Source organism: Aedes albopictus, chromosome 2, assembly GCF_035046485.1.
Source record: "Aedes albopictus strain Foshan chromosome 2, AalbF5, whole genome shotgun sequence".
Taxonomy (NCBI): domain Eukaryota; kingdom Metazoa; phylum Arthropoda; class Insecta; order Diptera; family Culicidae; genus Aedes; species Aedes albopictus.
The window spans coordinates 456,788,949-456,812,080 of NC_085137.1; the positions used below are offsets into that span (position 1 = coordinate 456,788,949).

Below are 23,132 nucleotides of genomic sequence, written 5' to 3' on the forward strand. Positions count from 1 at the left end.
TAGGAATTCCTTTAAAAATTATCTAGGAAATCCTCAAAAATCAAGGATTACTCCAAGAATTTATCTCGAGATTGCTCTAAGAATTTTTCCAGGGAATTTTTCGGATATTTTTCAAGAAAACTCTGGGAAATCCTGCAGAAATTTCTCCAGAAATGCCTATAGGAATCCCTCCTGGAATTCGTCCAAGAATTTCTCCAGGAAATCCTCCAATTTTTTTTCAAAAACTTCCTTTAAAATACCTTGTAGAAATTCCTCCAAGACTTTCGCCAAGAGTTCCACAAAGAATCCCTCCAGGTATTCCTCCAATGTTTTTTTTTTTTGTCAATAATTCCTTCAGGAGTTACTCAAGAAATTCCTCGTAAATTCTTCCAGGAATTCCTCCGAGAATTCTACATAAAATTCCTACAAGAACCTCTCCAGGAATTTATCCAGGAATTTCTTCGGGAACTCCAGCACGAATTTCTCCAAAAAAATATTTAGATATTCCTCTAAAACTTCTGCCAAGAATTCTTCAAAGAATCCCTCTAGGTATTTCTTCACAAGAATTTCTCCAGGAAGTCCTGCAAGACTTCTGCCAAGAAATTCTCCAAGCATTCCTTCAGGAATTCCTTCAAGAATTTCCCCAGGAATTCCTCCAAGAATACCTCTAGGAATTTCTCCAGAACTTCCTCGAAGAATTGCTCCAGGAACATGCAGGAAATCTTCCAAATATCCTTCTTAAAATTACTCCAGGGATTCCTCCGAGATTTCTTTTAGGTATTTCTCCAGAAATTTCTCCAGGAATTCGGTCCAGAATTGTGTTAAGAATTTATCTAAAAGAATTCCTCTTGATATTCCTCCAAGTCTTCTGCTAAGAATTCCTCCAAGAATCCGTCCAGGAAATTCTCCAGCAATTCTTCCAAGTATTCCTACAGGAATTCTAATAAAATTTTCTCCAAGACCTGCTCCAATACTTCTGTCAAAAAATCCTGCAAGAATCTCCAGAAATTTGGCCAGGGATTCCTTCATAAATTCCTCTAAGTATTTTTCTTTATAAATTCCTCTAAGGGATTTTTCAAAAAATATCTCCAGGAACTCTTCCAGGAAATTCCTCCAGAAATACCTACAGGAATCCCCCCCCCCCTTGAATTCCTTCGGGAAATCCAGAGAGATTCCCGTGAAATTCAGTAGCATTCCAGGAGTTTTTTAGAAGGGATTTCAAAGGGTCCCAAGGGCGTTCCAGAGGTATTCCAGGAAGTTTCAGGAGAATTCCAGGAGTTTTCAAGGGCTTCCAGAGCCGTTTCAGGAAGTTGCATAGGCGTTTCATTGGGTTGTTGGGCGTTCAACGGGGCTTCAGGGGGTCTACGAGGTGTCCCAGGAACAGGGTTTCAAGGGGTCCCAAGGGAGTTGCAGAAGTGTTCAAGCGGTTTATTGGGCGTTTCATAAGGTTTCACGAGGTTTTAGAGGTGCTCCGTAGGACTCCAGGGGGTTTCAGGGGCGTTCCAGAGTGTTCAACAGAGTTTCAGTTTCAGGGGTTTCCAGGGGACTTTAGGGGCGTTCCTTGGTGGTCACAGGGGATTTCAGGAGAGTTCCAGTGCTTTCATAGCCGTCCATGGAGTTTCAGGAGTTTTATTCAGGGAGGGGCTGGCGCGTCCCAAAGGTATTCTAGAGGGTTTCAAGGACGTTCCAGTGGGTTTCAGGGGATTTCAAGAGTTTTAGAGGCGTTGCAGGGAGTTTCGATGGGGCCCATGGGCGTTACAGGGGTGTTCTCATGGGGTTTCAGGGATGTTCCAGGGTGTACCAGCGTTCCAGAGGTTTTCACGGGGTTTCATGAACGTTCCAGAAGATATATTCTAGCTTACCTGAAACCCTGAAACATCTTGAAACCCCTCCACAAACCCTCGAAATTTCCTTGCCAGGAAACCCCCCCGGAGCTCTTCAGAAAACCCCCTAACAACCCTTGTAACGCCTTGTAACATCCCTGAAATCCCCTTAGAAGCCAAAAAAAACCTCGGGACCCCCGAGTATCCCTTTGAAATTCTTACGAAACTTGAAAATGAAAATCTGATAACTTTTTAACTACCGGAGTGAACCGTTCGACAATTAGCGACTACCGGTCAACGGATGAGCTAGCATAAGGATGCGTTAAACAATTGGGCTCTAAACATCCGACACGAATGGTATGTTTTTCCTTAGGAAATGGAATTTTAGGGAAATCAAATTCAATGAAAAGTATAAGTAATGACTGGATCTAGACGTTCACTGGGTATATTTCTACTACAGTGCAATTGTGCACGAAAAAACAACTGAAAACCAAAATTTCAATAACCGTTCAACAATTGACGAATTGCCCTATGTCTGTTTTGAGCTGATGAGAATCATAAAAGACACGTAACAGCCTTAACTATTCGATCTTTGAACAGGTGAGGGGTGTTGAAGTGGAGTTCACAGTTCATCAATTTCAGAAATTCCTCCATAGAATTCCTTCGAAAATTGCTTCAGAAGTTTCTACAAGATTTTCTCCAAAAGCTCCTATCCTTTTGGAGTTAGTTCTAAATTCCTGCAGAAGTTCATTCGACAATTCTACTGAGAAACTCTCCAGGCGTTCCATTGGAAATTTATCCAGGATTTTCTTATGGTGTTCCTTCGGGATTTCTTTCAGAAAATACTTTTGAAAGTACCTCCAGCGGTTCCTTCCAGAATTTCACCAGGAAGGTTTATTGAGAATTTCTCTAGGAGTTCCTTCGGGAATTCCACCAGGAGTTACATCGGGAATCTCTACAAGATTTCCTCCGGGAGTTGTTTTAGGATTTTTTGCAAATTTCCCCGAGAACACTTTCGAGAATTTCTCCTGAAGTTCTTTCGAGAAATTCTGCAGGAGTTCCAGGAGGAACTCCGTCATAAAATACTCTGGAAACTCCTTCAGGAATTCTTCCAGGAGCTCAATCAGGAATCGCCTTAAAATTTCTTTCGAAAATTCCCCAAGGAGTTCCTTTGAGAATTCACGCAAGAATTCATCCTGATCATCCTTCTGATAGTTTTCTAGGAACTACTTCTGGATCTCATGCAGGAGTTAATTCGGGAATTCATCTGGGGATTTCACCTGAAGTTTTGCTTTAGAATTCCTCTGGAAGCTTCTGCCGAAGAAATTGCAGTTGTCATTTCCAAATAAATTTCTGAAGGAATTAAAAAAAGGGAAGATAGTAATAAAAAAAATAATCGAAGAAATTCATAATTATTTTTTGAAGAAGTTCACAAAAAATGTTTCCGAAGGAATGTCCAAATTAATTAGCTAAGAATAACTAAAAGAATTGCCTAAGAAATTCATAAAAAATGCCACAATAATGCACAAAGAAATTTCGGAAGGAATTCCCAAAGCAAATGTCAAGCTATTATCAAAAAATAGATGAGAAGCTTCTAACATATTACCGGAGTAGTAGTGAGTAAATAGTTTACGAAGAAATTGCTGAAACACTTCCCTGGAGGAAAAAAGTTTCCAATGAAATTGCATGAATTTCCTGAAGTGAATGCCGAAAAATCCGAAGCATTTCTTAGACACATTCACGAAGAAATTACCGAAAGAATGTTCAAACGATTCGCTAGAGTAATTTACAAAAAAATGACGAAAACATTTCCCAAGAAATCCCTGAATTCTTATAATGTTTTCAAATTGCCTCATCACATTTCTGAAAACAAAAACGTCAATTTAATTTCAAAATGGATTGAGGAAAAAACTCGAATGGAATTGCCGAAGAAATCCTCAAAGAAACTGCCGAAGTGACTTCTGCATAAACTTGCCGATATTCAAGATAAGGTACACCGGGGCAAGATGAAACACGAAGCTTTGAAATAGTTTTCAATACTTTTTCGAAATTTTTCTTTCGCCAAGAGATTGTTTAAATCAAAAACTAGGTGTTATGGCAATCAAGCTGTTTGCCATCATTGGACAACATCATGTTAACCCGCTGTTTCATCTTGCCCCACCCGTTTCAACTTGCCACGGTGTACCTTATTCAAAGAAATTGCCGATAAAATTTATGAGATTTTTTCAAGAAGTTTTGGAAGACATTTTCAAATAAATTACCATAAGAGATAAGACGCCTCAGAAATTCCTAAAGGAATTGCCGAAGAAATAAAATAAAAGTCTCATACATGATGTCATTAGTTCCTTATCTAAGCACAGCTGATCAGTCAAACTCAAGATTTTTTTTTTTCATTTTAGTAAGTTTCAACATTATTTGAACAATAGTTTTTTATGCAACGAGTTGCAAAATGGTGGTGTTTTAGGCTTGAGACATATTTAACAGATAAACTTATAGGAAATGTTTTATGCAATTAACTCTTTTTTCATTATGAAACTCATTTCAGTTCCATTATGAACCAGTACGCAACAGTACATACATATGATACGAGTTACATAAAATAGATACAGTAAGGACCCAATTTTGTCAGCCCCATTTTACGACAATCTATTTGCTCTCATTATCTTTCAGTCAAATTTTAATTAATTTATAATTGTTTATCATCAACCTACAACTGAGATACAGGACATACAGGGATAAAAAATTAAAAAAAAAAACTAAGTTTTTGCAGAGAGCAAAACAAGTGTCTCGAAAAGGGGCTGACAAAATCGGGTCACTTATGTATAATGATATCGCATTGAATAAAAATTACTGATCGCCACACTCACCAATGCAATTCCTCGGTCCGGCACTGAACGGCACGTATGCATAGGGGCTCCTCCGCTGAACCTGCTCCGGCAGAAACCGATCCGGATCGAACCGTTCTGGATCGGGAAACTGCTCCGGATCCCGATGCAAATCGTAAATTTCCACGTTCATGATCGTTCCCTTCGGGACGAACTTGCCGTCGTAGCGAACGTCTTCGGTGATCAGGCGGGAGATAAACGGCACCGGTGGATAGATCCGAAGCGATTCCTTGATCACCCGGTCCATGTACTTGAGATCGCTGTAGTCCTGGACGGTTAGGTTAGACTGGTTGTTAAACATGGATTGTACTTCTTCGAAGAGTCGCTGTTGAACGAGTTGGTCGTGAGCGATCAGCAGAAATATGAACACGAACGCACTTCCGGTTGTATCGTGGCCTTCGAAGGTGAACGTATCGACCTCCTCGCGGATTCCTTCGGCGTCGATTTGATTGTTTGCTTCCGCCAGAAGGAGACTATCCAACATGGCGTAGCGTTGTTTGATGTTGGTGTATCTGTTTTCTTCCGGGTAGGAGTCTAAGTCCTGCATGGTTGCACGGAAAGTGCTTCTCCGCTGTTGGATGATGTCGTTGGTGAAGGCATGGATCGGACGAAGAATCCTGTCGAACTTGGCCTTGTAACCGGTGATCTTGTAGATCGTATCATCGAACAGCAGAGGGTTCATAATCCGTCGTTCAATGAATGTGCCGACCTCCCGGATATTTCTTTTGTACAATTCTGCTGATTCCGACGTATCCAGCTTAATACCCATGGCAGTTTCTGCGTAGGTCAAGGAAGTTACATTGAAGGTCTACAGACTTTTTTGAGAAAATCGTGAAACTTACCACAGATTGTGTTCAGAGTAACTTGTGTCGATAATGGCTGCAGCTTTGTAGTGATTCCTTGCGCGCTGTCCTTATCGAGTTGTGTTACCAACTTTCGACATTCCTCGTGGAAAGTTTGCAAGAATCCTTGAAGAATGTTAAAATGGAACGTGGGCGTCAGAATCTTCCTTCTTTGGTGCCATTTTTCTCCGGTACTATTGAGCAGGCCGTCACCAATGAATGGAACGATCAGTTTGTACAGCAGACTCTTGGTTATCAGCCGAGAACTCGACAATAGCATCTCAACGTCCCTGTGATGGATGATCTGTATGCACAGGACTCCGTTTATCAGTATTCGGTACGTCCGGTGGTTGAAAATACGCGCCCATTGTCGCGCCTGTTCAAAAGTTCCGGTTTGATTCTTGAACATTGCGGTGAAGACATTCTGGATAACCGGATACACAGGATAACCGGGGAAGTATTTGGCTGCCCGATAGCTTGGTAGCGATCGGAGATAAATTTCGTATAGGACGAAAATGAGCAAGAGTAGAATGCCTACGATGGCGAGAACGTACATCGCGATTGAAGTCTGAATCAGAACTGTGAGAAGGTCAGCCGGGGATTTGCGTATTTGCATGAAATGATACAATGCATTAATCGGCGACCACGGCGACGCCGTCTTGCGTAGCTGATAATTATAGGTGGAACACCAACAACAGCGATTATTATAATATTCTGGTTGTGCACGCACACTGCCCGTTATGAGTATATATTCGCATATTGCGACAATCTTGCATCACCTCGATAAGTTTGGAAAGCTAACATAAAATAGATCATTATTTGGAAATTTCGATAATTTGAAAAGGTTTTGTCCACAACAAAGTTGTTGTAAGTCCGAATTCGTTTGTTTGCATATGACATTTTCGTGTGACCTGATGATATATTTTCCAGGTGAGCCCTATTTTATCTAGATGCTGCAATACTGTTATATGCGATACTTGTTCTTTTAACATGTAATGTATATAATCGCTCAACTTAAACGATGTGTTGTGATCGAAGCGAAGCAAAATATCGTATACTAAAACAAGCTGACACCATTCTGATAATGTTCAGTTCAGTCGAGCTTATCAAGCAAATTGTTCACCAATATGTACAGCAGTTCTTTTTATTGATTGATTGATGATGCCTAGAATTCTTGTAAGGATTCTTTATAAATATTTTTCCAAAGCGCCCCAACAGAATTTACCCAGGATTTGCTTCATCATTTCCATTATAGTCGATCGGGTAGTTTTAAGGTATTTCAGAAGGTATTTGTTGAATTCCCGATTGATCCAGGAACTTTTTTTGTGATTTAAATTGCTTTGGCTTTTTAGACATAGAGTATCAAACACAATATACGAATGCAATATTGATCAATTGGCAAAAAAAGGTCTCTGGGAATGTTCTGAGACGCAGACTCCGTCCAAGTTGGGACGTGACGCCAAAAGGAAAGAAAGTTTTGAAGAAAAATAACTCAGAATATTCTTTGAAAAAGTCCATAACATCTATGAACAATTCATCCCCCGGCTTCGAGAACACATCATTGTAGTTTCTTCATGACTTTCTCAGAATTTTTTTTTCCAGAAGATTATCCAAAAATGTTCTCAAAAAGATTTATCCATGTTTTTTTTATTAATAACATGTTGAGTTTTGAGTTTTTTTTTCGAAAAACCCTGCGATTCGTGTTGTCCTAGAAAGTACAGGCATAACTTTGTATACTGATTAGGGGTCGTTCATAAACTAAGATGACGTTAAGGATAGAGAGGAGTTCTACGCTCCTTTTTTTAAATTTTCGTATTGGCAAAAGTATACAGCGGAAGGGCCTATAATGGCCAAATTTCGGTCTACATGATTTACGAATGACCCCTAAAACGCATTTATTTTGTATCTTTTGCCACTGGAAACTCGTGCACCCCCTAGAATTTCGTAGAGGTTCTAGCGTTGGGCAATTTTGAATCGATGTTCGCAACATCGATGTTTTTGTTCCGATTAATCGATTTTTTGAATCGATGTTGAAGCCCCACGAAATCGATCGAATCGATTTTTTACATTCGATTTTTCTTTCGATACAAAAATATAAAATTTCCTTTTTTTTACCATTGAAAAAATGTACATAAAATCGAGGTAAAATGTATGGTATGTGGGGGCAAGATGGGTCAGGGGGCAAGATGGGTCAGTACCGTTTTCAACCGTACTATATATTTTTTGAATCTTTCAATAATTTTCCCAGATGAACGAAGTGGATACACAAAAAAGTGATATATTGTTTTGAAAATTCTTTACGTTCCTTGCACAGAAAAAAATAAAATATTTTTTCGTTATACTCCTTATGCTATACATTCCATATAACTACGTGTATTGTGTAGACGGGATAAGATGGGTCACCCGAATTTTTCGGTATGTTTGCATAGTTTTTGAAAATGTTTTATTCTTCATTGAAAGGCTATTCTGTGACCTACATTATCGAAGCAATTAGAGCACTGAGAGTTTGTGAAACTATTTTTGAAATTTTCCTACAAAAAATATAGGTTTTCAAAGTCCGTTCATGGCTACCTGAACAAAAATCTTCTAGTTCTGAGAATAATCTACCGATATGTTTCAACACTTTTTTATGTAATCTTTACGTCTGTGAAGCTTAGATGTATAGAGAAGAAATAGAAGATATAGTATTTTTTGTTGGAGAAAAATCGAGTTTTCTGATAGCTGACCCATCTTGCCCCCAAAAAAATGAGGTGGGGCAAGATGGGTCATGTTTTGAAAATTGCTTGTCAAGAAGCAGGTTTCAAACTGTATGACCTTTCTATACTTTTATATCATAGCTGACTAGTGTATCTGAGAGTCGTGGTAGAATACAGAGAAATGCGATTTATATTCAGACAGTTATAGGGGTCCATTTCTTAGGTGACCCATCTTGCCCCCACTTACCATACATGAAAGCGAAGTACATAAAATCAAGGTCCACTAAATCGAGGTGTACCTGTAAATCTCGGGTTTCTTGGGCAATCCCTTCCAGGAGTCTAAGTAAATCTTTCTCAGGTTTCTGGAGGACTCCTTCTTATGGTCTAGAGAATCCCTTTCAGGGTTCTTGCGCATCTTTCTCAGCATTCCAAACATTTTTTCAGAATCCCTCTCAGGATTCAAGATGATTTTTTCTTAAAATGAGGAAGATCCCCTTTTAGAATGCCTTTCAATAATGCAGGAGATTTTCTCTTAGGATTCTGGAAAAATCCGCCAGGGAGTTTTAGGGATATCCGTCTAAGCATTCTGGGAGAATCACGAGGAAAAACTTCTCTCAGGATTCTGACGCAATCCATGTTGGTAAAACCACGCGAGGCACACGCCTTTCGAAGAGTGTTACGTCTAGATTCTAAGGGAATTTATTTCAGGGGTTTGGTATATTTCCTACGAAAGATGATAGCCCTTCCAGGATTATAAGTAATTTAAGGATTCTGGAAGACCCTCAGTTAGGATCCCACTCAGAATTCGGAGGATTTTTTTTAGCATTCTTAGGAACTCCTCTCAGAATTCTTGGAGAATCATACTCAGCATTCTCAAACTTGTGACGAAATCCCTCTCTGAATTCTGTGAGAATATTTTCTAGGATTCTGAGGGAATCACACAGGATTCTAGTGGTATCGTTCTCAGGGTGCTGCGTTAGATCCTTTTAAGATTCTGGAGGAATATCATTAAGTACTCATCCCAAGATTCTCTGAAAATTCGGCTATCTGGGGTAATGCCACTAGGATTCTGGGAAAATTTCTCACAAGATTCTGGGGAATTTGTCTCATGATCCTGAAGAAATCCTTGGGATTCTGGAGCTATATTTTTCAAGATTCTAGGGCACTTTCTTTCAGAATTATCATGAAGAATCTCTCACGAGGTTCTGGGCAGAGTTGTCTAGAGAAATTTGGATTTTGAAAAATTCCTCGCATAGATTTTGTGATTCCTCTTAGGGTTCGGAAGAAATCCTTCTCAGCACTTCACGAGAATTCCAGTAGAATTCTGTTTTCTGTATTCTGGAGCAGTTGGTCCCAGAAATTCCTTTCAGGATTCTGGGAGAATCCCTCTTAGTAATCAGGGAAAATCCCTGACTTTATTATATGAAGATTCTGTTAAGATACTGGTGTAATAATTTAAAGTATTCTAGAGGAATCACTCTCAGAGTTCAGGGACAATCCCTTTTCAGGAGTTTATGGGAGTCATTTCAAACATTATGGGCAATGTCTTTCAGGAATCTGCGGTAATTTTTCTGTTTTATGTAGGAATTCCAGAGAATCCTCCTCAGGATGCTGGAGAAGTCCATTCTAGAAGTTTTCGTAATCCCTTCCAGGGAGAATCCTCATCAGATTTTCGGAAAAATCCCTCTTAGGTTTCTAGACATATTTCTCTCAAAAATCTGGAAGAACCCCTCTTATGATCCCTCTCAGGGTTCTGGAGGAATCACTCGTAGAATTCTAGAGAATACCTTTCGGGATTATGGCAGACTTATTCGCAGCATTCTAAAGGATTCCACCCAGGGGAATTCTGGGAGAATACTTCTGGAGGAATTCTTCTCATGTTTCTGGAGGAATCATATCTTCTAGAATTCTGTGAGAGTATATCTCAGGTTTCTTTGGCAAACTCGCCCAGTATTTTGAGGGAGCTTTTCTCCAAGCTACACTTTTTAGGATTCTGGGTAATTAATTTTAAGTTTCTTGGGGAATTCACCTTAGAATTCCGAAAATCTTTTTTGTTTTGTGGGAATCTCTCTCACAATTCTAGATGAATTTATCTCAAGAATGTGAAAGAAAGCTCTTGGAATTCCTCTCATGATTTTGGGAGGATTCATCTTAGGATTGTAGAATAATCCTATTTACGAATCTGGAACATTTTGAGAGAATCCCAAGGGAAAGCTCCTCTTAGGATTCTGAGACTATTTATCACAGGATTCTGGGAGAATTCCTTTTGGGACTCTGAGACAACCGTCTCATAGATATGAAGTAATCTCTCTCAGGATTCTAGGAAAATCCTTAATAGAATTCAGAGTGAATTCCTTCCAAGATACCGGAAGAGTCTTGTTTTCTTTTCTAGATAATGTCGCTCAGGATTCTGGTGTAATCATTTTCAGCATTCTGAAGAAATTATCTTGTACATGTCCCTAATTGTAAAACTGTTCTCTTTTAGTTTACCCTTGAAAAAGGCCAAATAAATTAGGCCGAAACGTCGGGCAATGCCAATTTAATCGTTTGGATTCCCTAGACTGAGAAAGCCAAAATATCCAAAACATTGAACTTCCAGTCGAAAATCTTACGCAAATTCTGAAGAAATTTATCTACTAACTCTAGAGGAACTCCTTTCAGAATTCTGGAGTAGTCTTCTTAAATATTATGGGGGAATTTCTCTCAGCAGTCTGCGGGAATTTATTTCAGTACTATATCGGAATACTTCTCAGAGTTCTGGGGATTTTTCTTCCGATTCAAATTATTAAATTATTTTCGAATCAGAGTCGCGAAGTGTTCTAGTATATTAATATTGAATTTATTTAGACAAATAATGCAGCAAACGAATTTTTAGTTTTGTAATATTTTATAATATCGTATCGATGTGAAAACATCGATTCAAAGCATTCGATTAAATCGAATCGATTAAAAAAAATCGATGTCTCAGCCAGGTTTGCCCAATGCTGGTTCCTCCTGGAATCTCGTGAAGATTTGCACTCCCGATCAAAAGTTTGGGGTCACCCCCTCAAAAATATGTCATTTTTTTAGGCCCATATCTTCGCCAATTTGCGTCCGATTTCAAAACCCTAGGTCTCATTCAAAAGATAATAAGTCAAAGAAACTTTGAACATGATTTAAAAGAAACTTTTTCAAAGAAATTAGTATGTAAACTTAACCCAAAGTTGCCAAATTTTCTAAAAAATGAATATAAACTTACGGCAGTGTCGCTGGAAATTGGGTCGACCAAATTTTAAGATGTGAGCGGTAATATAACCCATTTTCTATTAGCTTTCATCTGCTTTTTACAAAACTTAGCTGAAAAATCTAGAAAAAAATTTATTAAGTAAATTAACTCTTCATGTCATCGAGCAAAAGTTTGGGGTCATCCCTCAAAATGATGTATCGGCCAAAAGTTTGGGGTCACTATCGTAAAACATGGAAAAGTGATTTGTTGATATCTTTGTCATTTTTCATTCAATTTTAATTCTTCTTGGCTTATTTGAAACAAAATGAATCATACTTGCTGCATAGACATTGGACCACACATATTTGTTGAAATTTACACAGTGAAGAGAATTGTCAGACAAAAGAGGCACAAAACAAGCAACAAAGAAGGTGCGACGATTAGTCTTTATCCCTACTGGTGACAGATAATGACATGATCTCGAATTTTTTTTGTTGCAGACAAAACGGAAGCTGAATTTGTTGCGTACTTTTCAACTCGTGAATAATCAATTATTACTAACCCAAAGTTGAAACTGTTTGATGATAGAGCTTCACCAGAGTTGCAGTGTTTACCGACTCGAAGTTACCGTTCGAAAATCGCAATGCAAGGCTTAAAAATCTCTAAACTCGTGGTGTACGATGTTAATCCCATTATTTTCAAGTTGGGACAAACTTATGTCGCATGGGTTGTTTTGTCGCAACAAATACAGGTTGCGACATTGTCATTATTGTTGCGCGATGGTTGAATTTTGATTCACTGAATTTACATACTTAAACTTAACGTAAATTTGCCTCATTTTTTGAAGTGTGGTGAAATGTATTAACTTTACATAACATTTTTATATACAAATATCGTTAAATACGTTAAGTTAAAGACATCAAACGAAAATTTAGTTAATTATCTTTGAAGTGAGCCAAAAAGAATTAAAATTGAACTATAGATGACGAAGATATCACCAAATCTCTTTTCCATGTTTTACGAAAGTGACCCCAAACTTTTGGCTGATACATCATTTTGAGGGGTGACCCCAAACTTTTGGTCGATGACACGAAGAGTTAATTTACCTAATAACTTTTTTTTTCTAGATTTTTAGCTAAGTTCTGTAAAAAGCAGTTGAAAGCTAATAGAAAATGGGTTATATTACCGCTCTCATCTTAAAATTTGGTCGACCCAATTTCCAGCGACACTGCCGTAAGGTAATTTTATTTTTTAGAAAATTTGGCAACTTTGGGTTAATTTTAAATACAAATTTTTTTGAAAAAGTTTCTTTTAAATCATGTTCAAAGTTTCTTTGACTAATTATCTTTTGAATAAAACCTAGGGTTTTGAAATCGGATGCAATTTGGCGAAGATATGGGCCTAAAAAATGACATGTTTTTGAGGGGGTGACCCCAAACTTTTGATCGGGAGTGTACATAGAATCTTGTGAAGATTCCCTCTTCGGAATTTTGTTGAGATTCCTCTTGAATTCTCGTGAAGATTCTCCCTGGAATATCGTGAATATTACCGCTGGAATCTCGTGAAGGTCTCCCCTGGAATCTGCTAAAGATTCATTCTAGCATCTCGTGGAGTTTCTCTCTGGATTCTTATGGAGATTTACCCGGAATATTTTGGAGACTCTCCCTAGCATCTTGTGGAAATTCCCCCTAGAATCTCGTGGAGAATACCCTTCAAATCTCGTGGAAATTCCCCCTAGAATTTCGTTGAGATTCCCCCTGAAATCTCGTGAAGATTTCCCTGAAGTCTTGTGATTTACCATAGAATATCGTGAAAGTGCCCCCGGGATTCTTGAATTCTCGTTGAGATTCCCTCTGGAATCTCGTGAAGGTTTTCCTTAGAATCTGGTAAAGATTCATCCTAGAATCTTGTGGAGATTCCCCTGGAAACGTATGATTGGAAATTCCACCAGTAGAAGTCGCTAGAGGGTATACGTTTTCAATTATGTTTAACTCAGGATCCTGATTATTTAGAAAGGTGATGACTTCCTCAAAGTTGAGGTCATGTGCTTTCAGTTGATTAGCTATTTTGGTTCAAGTATCTACCACTAGCCAAAGCTAGTTTCAAATTTGCAAAAAAAAAAGCTTTGCCGAAGACTGCAGACCCTTTTGAATGCATATCCAGAACACTATACAGACATTCTAAAAGAAACAAATGTCTAGAACAGTTACTACAAAACCAGATCTTAATCGAAGGTTTACAAATGTGGTAGAAATCAATCCAACTTACTTCTTCGAAGACTACAAGGATGCAAATCATAAACACTAGATATGACTCGACAGATACAACTGACTTAGATCAGTAAAAGTAGATCCGGATCAAATCCGAAGACGTAAGAATGTAGTACCAACCAACTCGAAGCACTTTGCAGAAGACTCCAGCCCTTTAGGATGCATATCGAGAACACTAGAGTGTCGTATTGAAAGATAAAACTTATCTAGATCAGTTTTAGCAGATCTAGATCAAAACCAAGTACAGATTGATCGTAGTGTGCCGCGCGCGAATATAGACGTGGAGTTCTCTCGTACTGTGTTTTTGCCTTCCGCCTGTCAGAAAATTTTCAAGAAATAGTCTATTTTACGAAACGACAACAGTGTTGATATTGATATTAACACTCACGGGCTTGGGCGCAACCTCCTGTCAAATTTTCATTCATGAAATGAGCGATCAGCTGATCCGAAACGTCTCGTAAAATGGCTCATTTGGAAGCTGATTCTGCCCTTTGGGACTGTTATTAGTATTTCGGTTTCAAGCGGTAATTAAATAAGCGCGTTGTTTGGTAGGAAACCAAAGAGTGTGTTTTTTCGGTGAAAGTGATTACGCACTCTGGAAGAGAATGAAGATCAGAGTGCCGCGACGGGAGTTACGTCCTCAAGAAGATGGAGGGAAAAGTGTATGGGTAACGAAAACCTTATGATGCTCGTGATCGTAATGGTATGGCGCAAGGGAACGAACGTCCGCTGGATTATCGTGACGCAAAGCATTACTGGGACACTTCTTCCCCGCGACCGGAAAGGGCAAGCGATATTTCTTCGACAAAGATGTTTCAAAATTGGTGAGAAAGTTCCTTTTAAATTTAATGCTGTTTATACATTTATGAAATGGCGTACATAACCTTTACAGTCAAATCTACTATTTTGTGAACTATTTAGTAAGTTCGTTCTAAACAGCCGCCCGGAATCGGTTTTTTAAGTGGCTCTTCAAGCGTAAAATATTTTCAAATCTGCGTTCATTTTCGTTGTTTTTGTTCGATCCGTGCTTTTTTGCTTACAATTGCATGCTTACAATTAGATGAGCGGCATGGAACCACAAAAACCACGAAACAATTGGTGAGATCTTTCTAATATTATTTATTTAACAATAATTCTCATGATAATTCTACTTCAGTATATAGACATTTGTTAAACTACATAGAAGTTGAAAATTCGCTATTTTCAACATCCTTTCATCTATTGGAAGCTGCTTCAGTTCTGGGCTCTTTCTAAGTTGATGAAGGGATTTATAAATGCTTGCAAGGACTTGGCCAGGTGTGTGGAGTTGAGTTGATCTATGACATTGTATATAGTAGCGACATCAGCAATGTCAATGGATATATTCAACTTTGCAACTCCATCAAAGATTTGTGCAAGTATTCATGCTATGCTAAGCTATGCTATGCTATGCCATCTAGATCAAAACCAAGTAGGGTATTGGTTCCCTTGTTAAGCATGTGGCTCCCATTTTCATCCTACGAAAAACAAAGGATTGAAGCGCTGTTTGTTTTGTTTCTTATTTTTGTATTTTTTGTTAGAAGTGAGCACGCATGAAAACAAAAAGAACGGAATCAATCGGTGCCGTAATCGCTTGTTTTCGAATGAGATGAAAATGGGAGCGTGAGATTACTGATGGAACACGTACCCTACATAAAAGTGTTGTATCAATCATTCTAGATAACTTTGCTGAAGACCTCAATCCTCTAGGATGCTGACAAGATCACTGAAGCGCTTGTTCGTCGAGAACCGCAATTGATCGTAGCTGGGGATGTTCAAGATAGTTACAAATATGTTGTATTACCTCTACATTACGGCGCATCAGCATATATTTCTTTCGGCAGTCATTCAATGTTGTCACGACTCAAATTTTCCACGCAAATAAAAAAAAACCTAATTATTCCACCTAGCTGTGCTGGATCCTTTTTCGTGCATTCTAAACCCCATTCCAGCAAAACTCAAATGACATGTTGATGAATATCGCACTTTCATACTTTTAACAAAAATCCAATTCAAGGCACCATAAATCAAATCGTTTACCTGGCTTTTGATGTTTAAGCCCTAAACTCTTAAAAAAGCCACAATCTTGAATTTTGAGCCGCCATTTTGGATTTAAGTCCGCCATCTTGGAAATTCTTATCGATATTTTTGGACTCCAGACTTCTTCCCCATACCAGATATACCCATATTGAATGGTTTTAGAAACTAAAACTCCATTAACAGCCACCATCTTGGATATTGGACTGCCATCTTGATTATTCTGGTTGCTATTTTTGGACTCCAAAAATCCTCCATATACCAAATATACCCATACTGAATGATTTATTAGCCAAAAACCACAGACAAACAGACGTATCACTTGGAACAAATTGTGATAAAAATAATCGTCACGACAACATAATCGCCCAATGCTAACCAGGCTGTGTTACGCAAACCACTCAGTAGGTGGCAGTAGTGAGCAAACGTCAAACAGGAACAAAAACGATGCGAGCGCCGTGACCGAGCGATTTGCGAACTACAAAATATTTGAACTAACCGTTAAAAAGGGTAACGATGAGAAGTGAGTGGAGCGAGACGTCTGTTTGTCTGTGCTAAAACACTATTGAATAGCTGAACTCCGGACATATTCTCCATAAGGTTTTAGAGACTAAAACTTCATTTTGCAGCCGCCATCTTGAATTTTGAGCCGTCATCTTGGATTTGAGAGCGCCATCTTGGATATTTTGATCGCCATTTTTGGACTCCAGACATCTTCACCATACCAAATATACCCATATTGCATGGGTTTAGAGCCTAAAATTCCATTAAACAACCAGCATTTTGAATTTGAAGCCGTAATCTTGAATTTTAGGCCGCCATCTTGAATATACTGGTCGCCATTTTTGTACCCATACCAAATATACCTATATTGCATGGTTTTAGAACCTGTAATTCTATTAAACAGCCGCCATATTGAGTTTGGAGCAGTCATCTTGGATTTTAGACCGCCATCTTGGATATTATGGTCACTATTTTTGGACTACAGATATCTTAACCATACCAAATATACCCAAATTTCAAGGTTTTTAGAGCCTATAATTCCATTAAACAGCCGCCATCTAGATTTTAGGCCGCCATTTTGGATAATATGGTCACATTTTTTGGACTTCCTACAACTTCCCCATCCCCAGAACACCATGAAACAACCGCCATATTAAATTTGGATTTTTGGCCGCCATTTTGTGTATTCTGGTCGCAATTTTCGAACTCCGGAAATCTTCCCCATACCAAATACCCAAATTGCAACGTTTTAGAGATAAAAACTCCGTGTAACAGCCGCCATCTTGAATTTTGAGTTCTTCCACATAACAAATATACCCGTATTGCATGGTTTTAGAGTTTATAATTCTATTAAACAGCCGCCATCTTGAATTTGTGGCAGCCATCTTGGATTTTAGGTCACCAAATTGGATATTCTGGCCGCCATTTTTGGACTCCAGACATCTTCCCCATACCAAATATACTCATATTTCATGGTTTTGAGGCCAAAAAAAACCATTTAACAACCGCCATTTTGAATTTGGAGCAGTCATCTTGAATTTTAGGCCGCCATCTTCGATATTCTGGACGCCATTTTTGTATTCCGGACTTTCCCCCATACCAAATGTATCCATATTGCATGGTTTTTGGGCCTAAAACTCCATTAAGCAGCCGCCATCTTGAGTTTAGAGTCGCTATCTTGGATTTTAGGCCGCTATATTGAATATTCTGGTCAACATTTTTGGACTCCGGTCATCTTACCTATACCAAATATACCCATATTACATGGTATTAGAATCTATAATTCCAGTAAACAGACGCCATCTTAAATTTGTAGCAGCCATCTTGGATTTTAGTCCGCCATCTTGTGTATTGTGGTCGTCATTTTTGGACTCCGGAGATCTTCCCCATACCAAATAAACCCAAATTGCAGTTTGATGTGTCGCATGGTGGGACTTGGTTCAGTTTTACATGCATACAGTTCTACCGGTGCTGGTCCGGATCACTGAAGTGGCCATAACTCCGGAACGCCTTGACCGATCTGGACCATTAGCGGTAACAATGCAGTAAAATTCCGGTTCGATTCGAACTATAATCCGAAAAATCAGCCAGTCAGTGAGAAGTGTCTTAAAAGTGAGTGACCTTTTTTTGTACACAGACATACATACACACACATACATCATCTCAATTCGTCGAACCTCCGAGCCTTCTATCGAAAATTCGTTTCTTTTTAGTTAACATATAGCCTTTCAGTACACTTTGGTGTACGAGAAAGGCAAACATCTTGTAAGAATTTCTGCAGGAATCTTTGAAGTAATTTCTCAAGCAATTCTTGGAAGAACCTTAGGAAAAGTTTAAGAAAATGTTTCAAAGAAATTTCTGAAAAAAAAATCCATGGAAGAACTTCTATTTCTTCACACTTGCTAAAATTCTCGAAGACTTGCTAAAATTTCTAAGAAGTCTCTGGAGATATTTTTGAAGAAATCCGTGAAGGAATTTAGAAGGAATCCTGGCAGAAATTTCTGGAATAATCCCTGAAGAAATCTTCTGTAGTATCCCTGTAGAAATCTTACGAAGCAGTCTTGAATGCTAGAGGAATTTTCAAAGAAATTCAAGGAGAATTGTCGAAGGCATCCCAAGAAGAATTTCTGAAAAACTTCCTGGAGAAATAATTTAAACAACACGTCGGAAAACCCTTGGTGGAGTTCCATGAAAAATTTATTTGAAGATTTTTTAGGAAAATTCCTGGACACTTTTTAATAATATTATTGGAGGATTTTTGGAAAATGTTCCTGGAGCAATCTGTGGGCGTATTTCTGATGGAATTCCTTGCTATAAGAGTATCTGAACAAACGCAATAAAAAACTTCTGTAAAGACCCACGAAAAAAACCTTTTGAAATGTGTCTCATGGAATTGCCGTAGAAATTTCTCGGAAATATTTCTGAGCAAATTCCCCAAAGAATCTATGGAGAAATTCTTGCAGTTATGCTTAGAGGACATGGCAGCGAAACTTCTGGGAAATTCATCTGGAGCAAATCCTGAAGGAATCTATGCACTCCTGTGGAAATCGCTTGAAGAATTTTAGCTTGAATCACTAAAACCAATCATGCTAAATATCTGTGGGAATTCATGGAGACCTTTCTGGGTGAACCCCTAAAAGAACTTCTGGACACTTTCCAGAGGGAGTTTCCCATAGAACCCCTATAGCAATCTCTGAACAAACCTCTGGTGGACTTCCTGTACGAATTTCTGAAAGAATATCTGGATTTTTTTTAACCACTGGAAGAATTTTTGAAAAAATCTTCGAAAGAATTTCAGAACAATCCCTGTTGAAAATTTTGAAAGATTCTCTAAACGAATCTCTGGAAGAATTTCAGAAGGAACCCGTGAAACTTCACCTGAAGTAATAATTCTTGAGGAAATATCTGGAGAAAGTCCTGCAGAAATTAACTGAAGAATCCCTGGAAAAATCTCTGAAGAAATCGCAGGAGTAGTTTTGTGAAGGAAGTTTTTGTAGATTTTAAGTTTGAACTGGATTGGATTATAAGTTTGAAATTTTGGAAGGAATCCACAGAAGATTTCTTTAAGGGATATATGGCGAAATCTCATTAAGAATTTCTGAAGCAATCCCTGGTAGAAATGCTAAAAGAAGTCTGAGAAAGATTTTCTGAAGGAATGACTGCAAGTATTTCTAAGGAATCCGTGGTTGATTTCATGAAAGAATTCTCTTACTGATTCCTAAGATTCTGAGCAATTTCTGAGGATATCCATGGAAGCATTTCTAGAGAAATTCTACGAGAAATTTCTGGACGATAACCTGGAGAAAATTCTGAAGGAAATTGTAGAGATCTTTTGAAGAAATCATGCACTTTCAGAAGGAATACGTGCAATACTTTCTGATAGATGCTCCTAGAGAATTTCGGAAGTATTCCAAGGAATATTTTATAAAAGTCTTCTTAAATTGAATTTCTAGTGAAATCTCTAGAAAACTTTAGAGAAAATTTTAAAGAAAACTATGAGTTTTCTAAAGGAACCCCTTGAAAAATTTTTGAAGGAATTCTCAGCGAAATCTCCCTGAAAAAATCCAAGGAATTTCTTTACGATTCCCAAGAATTGAAATAAGCGTTTCAGTTATATTTACGATGCAAAAGAGATTTGCAATACCATAAATGCGACTTTTCTCACAACAGAAGCAGTGAGAATTGCCGCATTATTTTCAGAGTAATAAATACACTAATCTATCACCTTACGCCTGGCATCCACGCACCAATGTGTGAACCCATTGTCAACCATATCCTACCAACACACCGACATCCGCATGAATGAGAGCAAACGCAGGGGTGTATTTGGTCTGCTGAGGTTACAAACGATTGCAATCATCACTTCCTTCCCCTTCCCTACCCGAGCAGGAGAAAATAGCTGAAGAATAACATACTCCAAGGGGTCTCCAGTTTGCCTAGTGGTGAAGGCTATGGCTCGGGAAAATTTTCTCGACTCCCTGGGCTACTTGCCTCACAATATACAAATTCATGCAATGGCAGGCAAAGAAAGCCCTTCAATTAATAACTGTGGAAGTGCTCAAAGAACACTAAGTTTAAGCGAGGCAAGCCAAGTCCCAGTGGGGACGTAGAGCCATAAAGATGAAGAAGAAGAAGAAGAAGAAGAAGAAGAATAACATACTCAGGTATGGAAAACCGAATACCTACAACCTGAATGAGGTATTAAGTAGCCCTGCATAAGAGGTAAAATACCTAAAATAATAACTGGTGTGTATTCTGTGCATAACGCGTGAATAATGATATCAGGTATGGCAATACCTAAATAATAATCGGCGATAATTCCATACAAATAGCGATTTTTCCATAATTCAATAATACCTCAAGCAGTCCTCAACACCAAACCAATAACTCGTTGAGGTATTGTATTAATACCTTCAAAATACCAAAATAAGTTATTTTCAATACCTGGACAACCGACCAATACCTTGTCTTGGTATGATACCTGACTTTGGTATGCTCTAGTTATGTGGCAGTTATTCATTCCTGCTCGGGAAACGGTGATTTCTCCATAATTGAATAATACCTCAAGCAGTCCTCAACACCAAACCAATAACTCGTTGAGATATTTTATCAATACCTACAAAATACCAAAGTAAGTTATTTTCAATACCAAAATAACCGACCAATACCTTGTCTTGGTATGATACCTGACTTTGGTATGCTGCAGTTATGTGTCAGTTATTCGTTCCAAAATAGAAGATCACCAATACTCACACACTGAAGATGCCTACTTAGTCCCCGGCAGATATCTCATTGGTTCCTTGTGTGAGTGTAGCTGGTCTGGCGTAGCATCCACGGACGGTCAATTAAGCTCAAGCTCAAGCTCAAAGAATTTGAAAAAAGGCAGTATCTTTCTATCTAGTTTCTTCCTCTTCTCTACATGTACAACCCTTATATATTCAGTTGGTAGAGGTTGGTAGTCATTACCAGTTGAAAATTCGTGTTTCTACATTCCAACTACGGTCTGCCGTGGGCAAGTGGCGATATCGGTGTAGCAATTACGCGTCAATCAAGCTCAAGCTCTTTCATTCATTTAGGTAGGACTAGGATTTCGACATAACATTTAAAAAATACCTATCAACACACTCACCAATGCAATTCCTCGGTCCGGCACTGAACGGCACGTACGCATAGGGGCTCCTCCGCTGAACCTGTTCCGGCAGAAACCGATCCGGATCGAACCGTTCCGGATCGGGGAACTGCTCCGGATCCCGGTGTAGATCGTACAGCTCCACGTTCATGATCGAACCCCTCGGGACGAACTTGCCGTCGTAGCGAACGTCCTCGGTGATCGAGCGGGAGATAAACGGCACCGGTGGATAGATCCGAAGCGATTCCTTGATCACCCGGTCCATATACTTGAGATCGTTGTAGTCCTGGACGGTTGGGTTGGACTGGTTGTTAAACATGGATACTACTTCTTCGAACAGTTGCTCCTGAACAACTTGATCGTGAGCGATCAGCAGAAAGATGAACACAAAGGCACTTCCGGTTGTATCGTGGCCTTCGAAGGTGAACGTATCGACCTCCTCGCGGATTCCTTCGGCGTCGATTTGATTGTTTGCTTCCGCCAGGAGGAGACTATCCAGCATAGCGTAGCGTTGCTTGATATTGGTGTATCTGTTCTCTTCCGGGTAGGAGTCTACGTCCTGCATGGTTGCACGGAAAGTGCTTCTTCGCTGTTGGATGATGTCGTTGGTGAAGGCATGGATCGGACGAAGAATCCTGTCGAACTTGGCCTTGTAACCGGTGATCTCATAGATCCTATCATCGAACAACAGAGGATTCATTGCTCGTCGTTCGATGATTATGCCGACCTCTCGGATATTGCTTTTGTACAATTCAGCTGACTCCGATGTATCCAGCTTAATACCCATGGCAGTTTCTGCGTAGATCAAGGAAGTTACATTAAAAGTCTACAAACTATTTTGAGAAAATTCTCAAACTTACCGCAGATGGTGTTCAGGGTAACTTGTGTCGATAACGGCTGCAGCTTTGTAGTGATTCCTTGAGCGCTATCCTTATCGATTTGTGTTACCAACTTCCGACATTCCTCGTGGAAAGTTTGCAAGAATCCTTGAAGGATGTTAAAATGGAACGTGGGCGTCAGAATCTTCCTTCTTTGATGCCATTTTTCTCCGGTACTATTGAGCAGCCCGTCGCCAATGAAAGGGACGATCAATTTGTACAGCGGACTCTTGGTTATCAGTCGCGAACTCGACAACAACATCTCGACGTCCCTATGATGGATGCATTGTACGAACAGGACTCCCTGTATCAGCATTCGGTACGTTCGGTGGTTGAAATTACGAGCCCATCCTCGCGCCTGATAGAAAGCTCCGGTTTGGGTCTTGAACAATGCGATGAAGACATTTTGAATGACCGGATACACAGGATAACCGGGGAAGTATTTAGCTGCCCGATAGCTTGGTAGCGATCGGAGATGAATTTCGTACAGGACAAGAGTGAACACCAACAGAATGCCTACGATGACGAGAACGTGTATTGCGATTAAAGTCTGAATCAGAACTGCGAGAAAATCAGCCGAGGATTTGCGTATTAACATCAAATGATACCAACGGACTGTAAGACGACGTCTTGCGTAGCTGTAATATACCAATAAAGGAGGTGATTAATCTACTGGTTGTGCGCGAACACTGTCCGGTATGTGTATAGACTCACATATTGCAACGATCTTGCATCACTTCGATAAGTTGAGAAGCCTTACATAAAATCGATCGTTATTGGGAAATTATGATTATCTACAAAAGTGTCGTCTTCAACATAGCTACTCTAAATTCGTGTCTTTGGATATGTCATCTTCGTATGATCCGA

General features: G+C 39.1%; 2 protein-coding genes across 2 annotated transcripts in view; both read right to left on the bottom strand.

Moving 5' to 3' along the window:
* The window catches only part of LOC109418976 (probable cytochrome P450 4ac1), a 32,463-nt gene extending 26,303 nt beyond the window's left edge, over positions 1–6,160 (bottom strand). Inside the window, exons 1-2 of the mRNA XM_029877710.2 lie at positions 5,530–6,160; positions 4,670–5,464 (exon numbers count right to left, since the gene is read on the bottom strand). Of these exons, the coding sequence (XP_029733570.2) occupies positions 4,670–5,464; positions 5,530–6,145 (1,411 nt within the window). The 5' untranslated portion in view covers positions 6,146–6,160. The remainder of the gene's footprint in view (positions 1–4,669; positions 5,465–5,529) is intronic.
* Positions 1–23,132, bottom strand: part of LOC109397934 (transmembrane emp24 domain-containing protein 5) — a 548,078-nt gene that overhangs the window by 114,083 nt on the left and 410,863 nt on the right. The gene's annotated exons all lie outside the window — the stretch shown is intronic.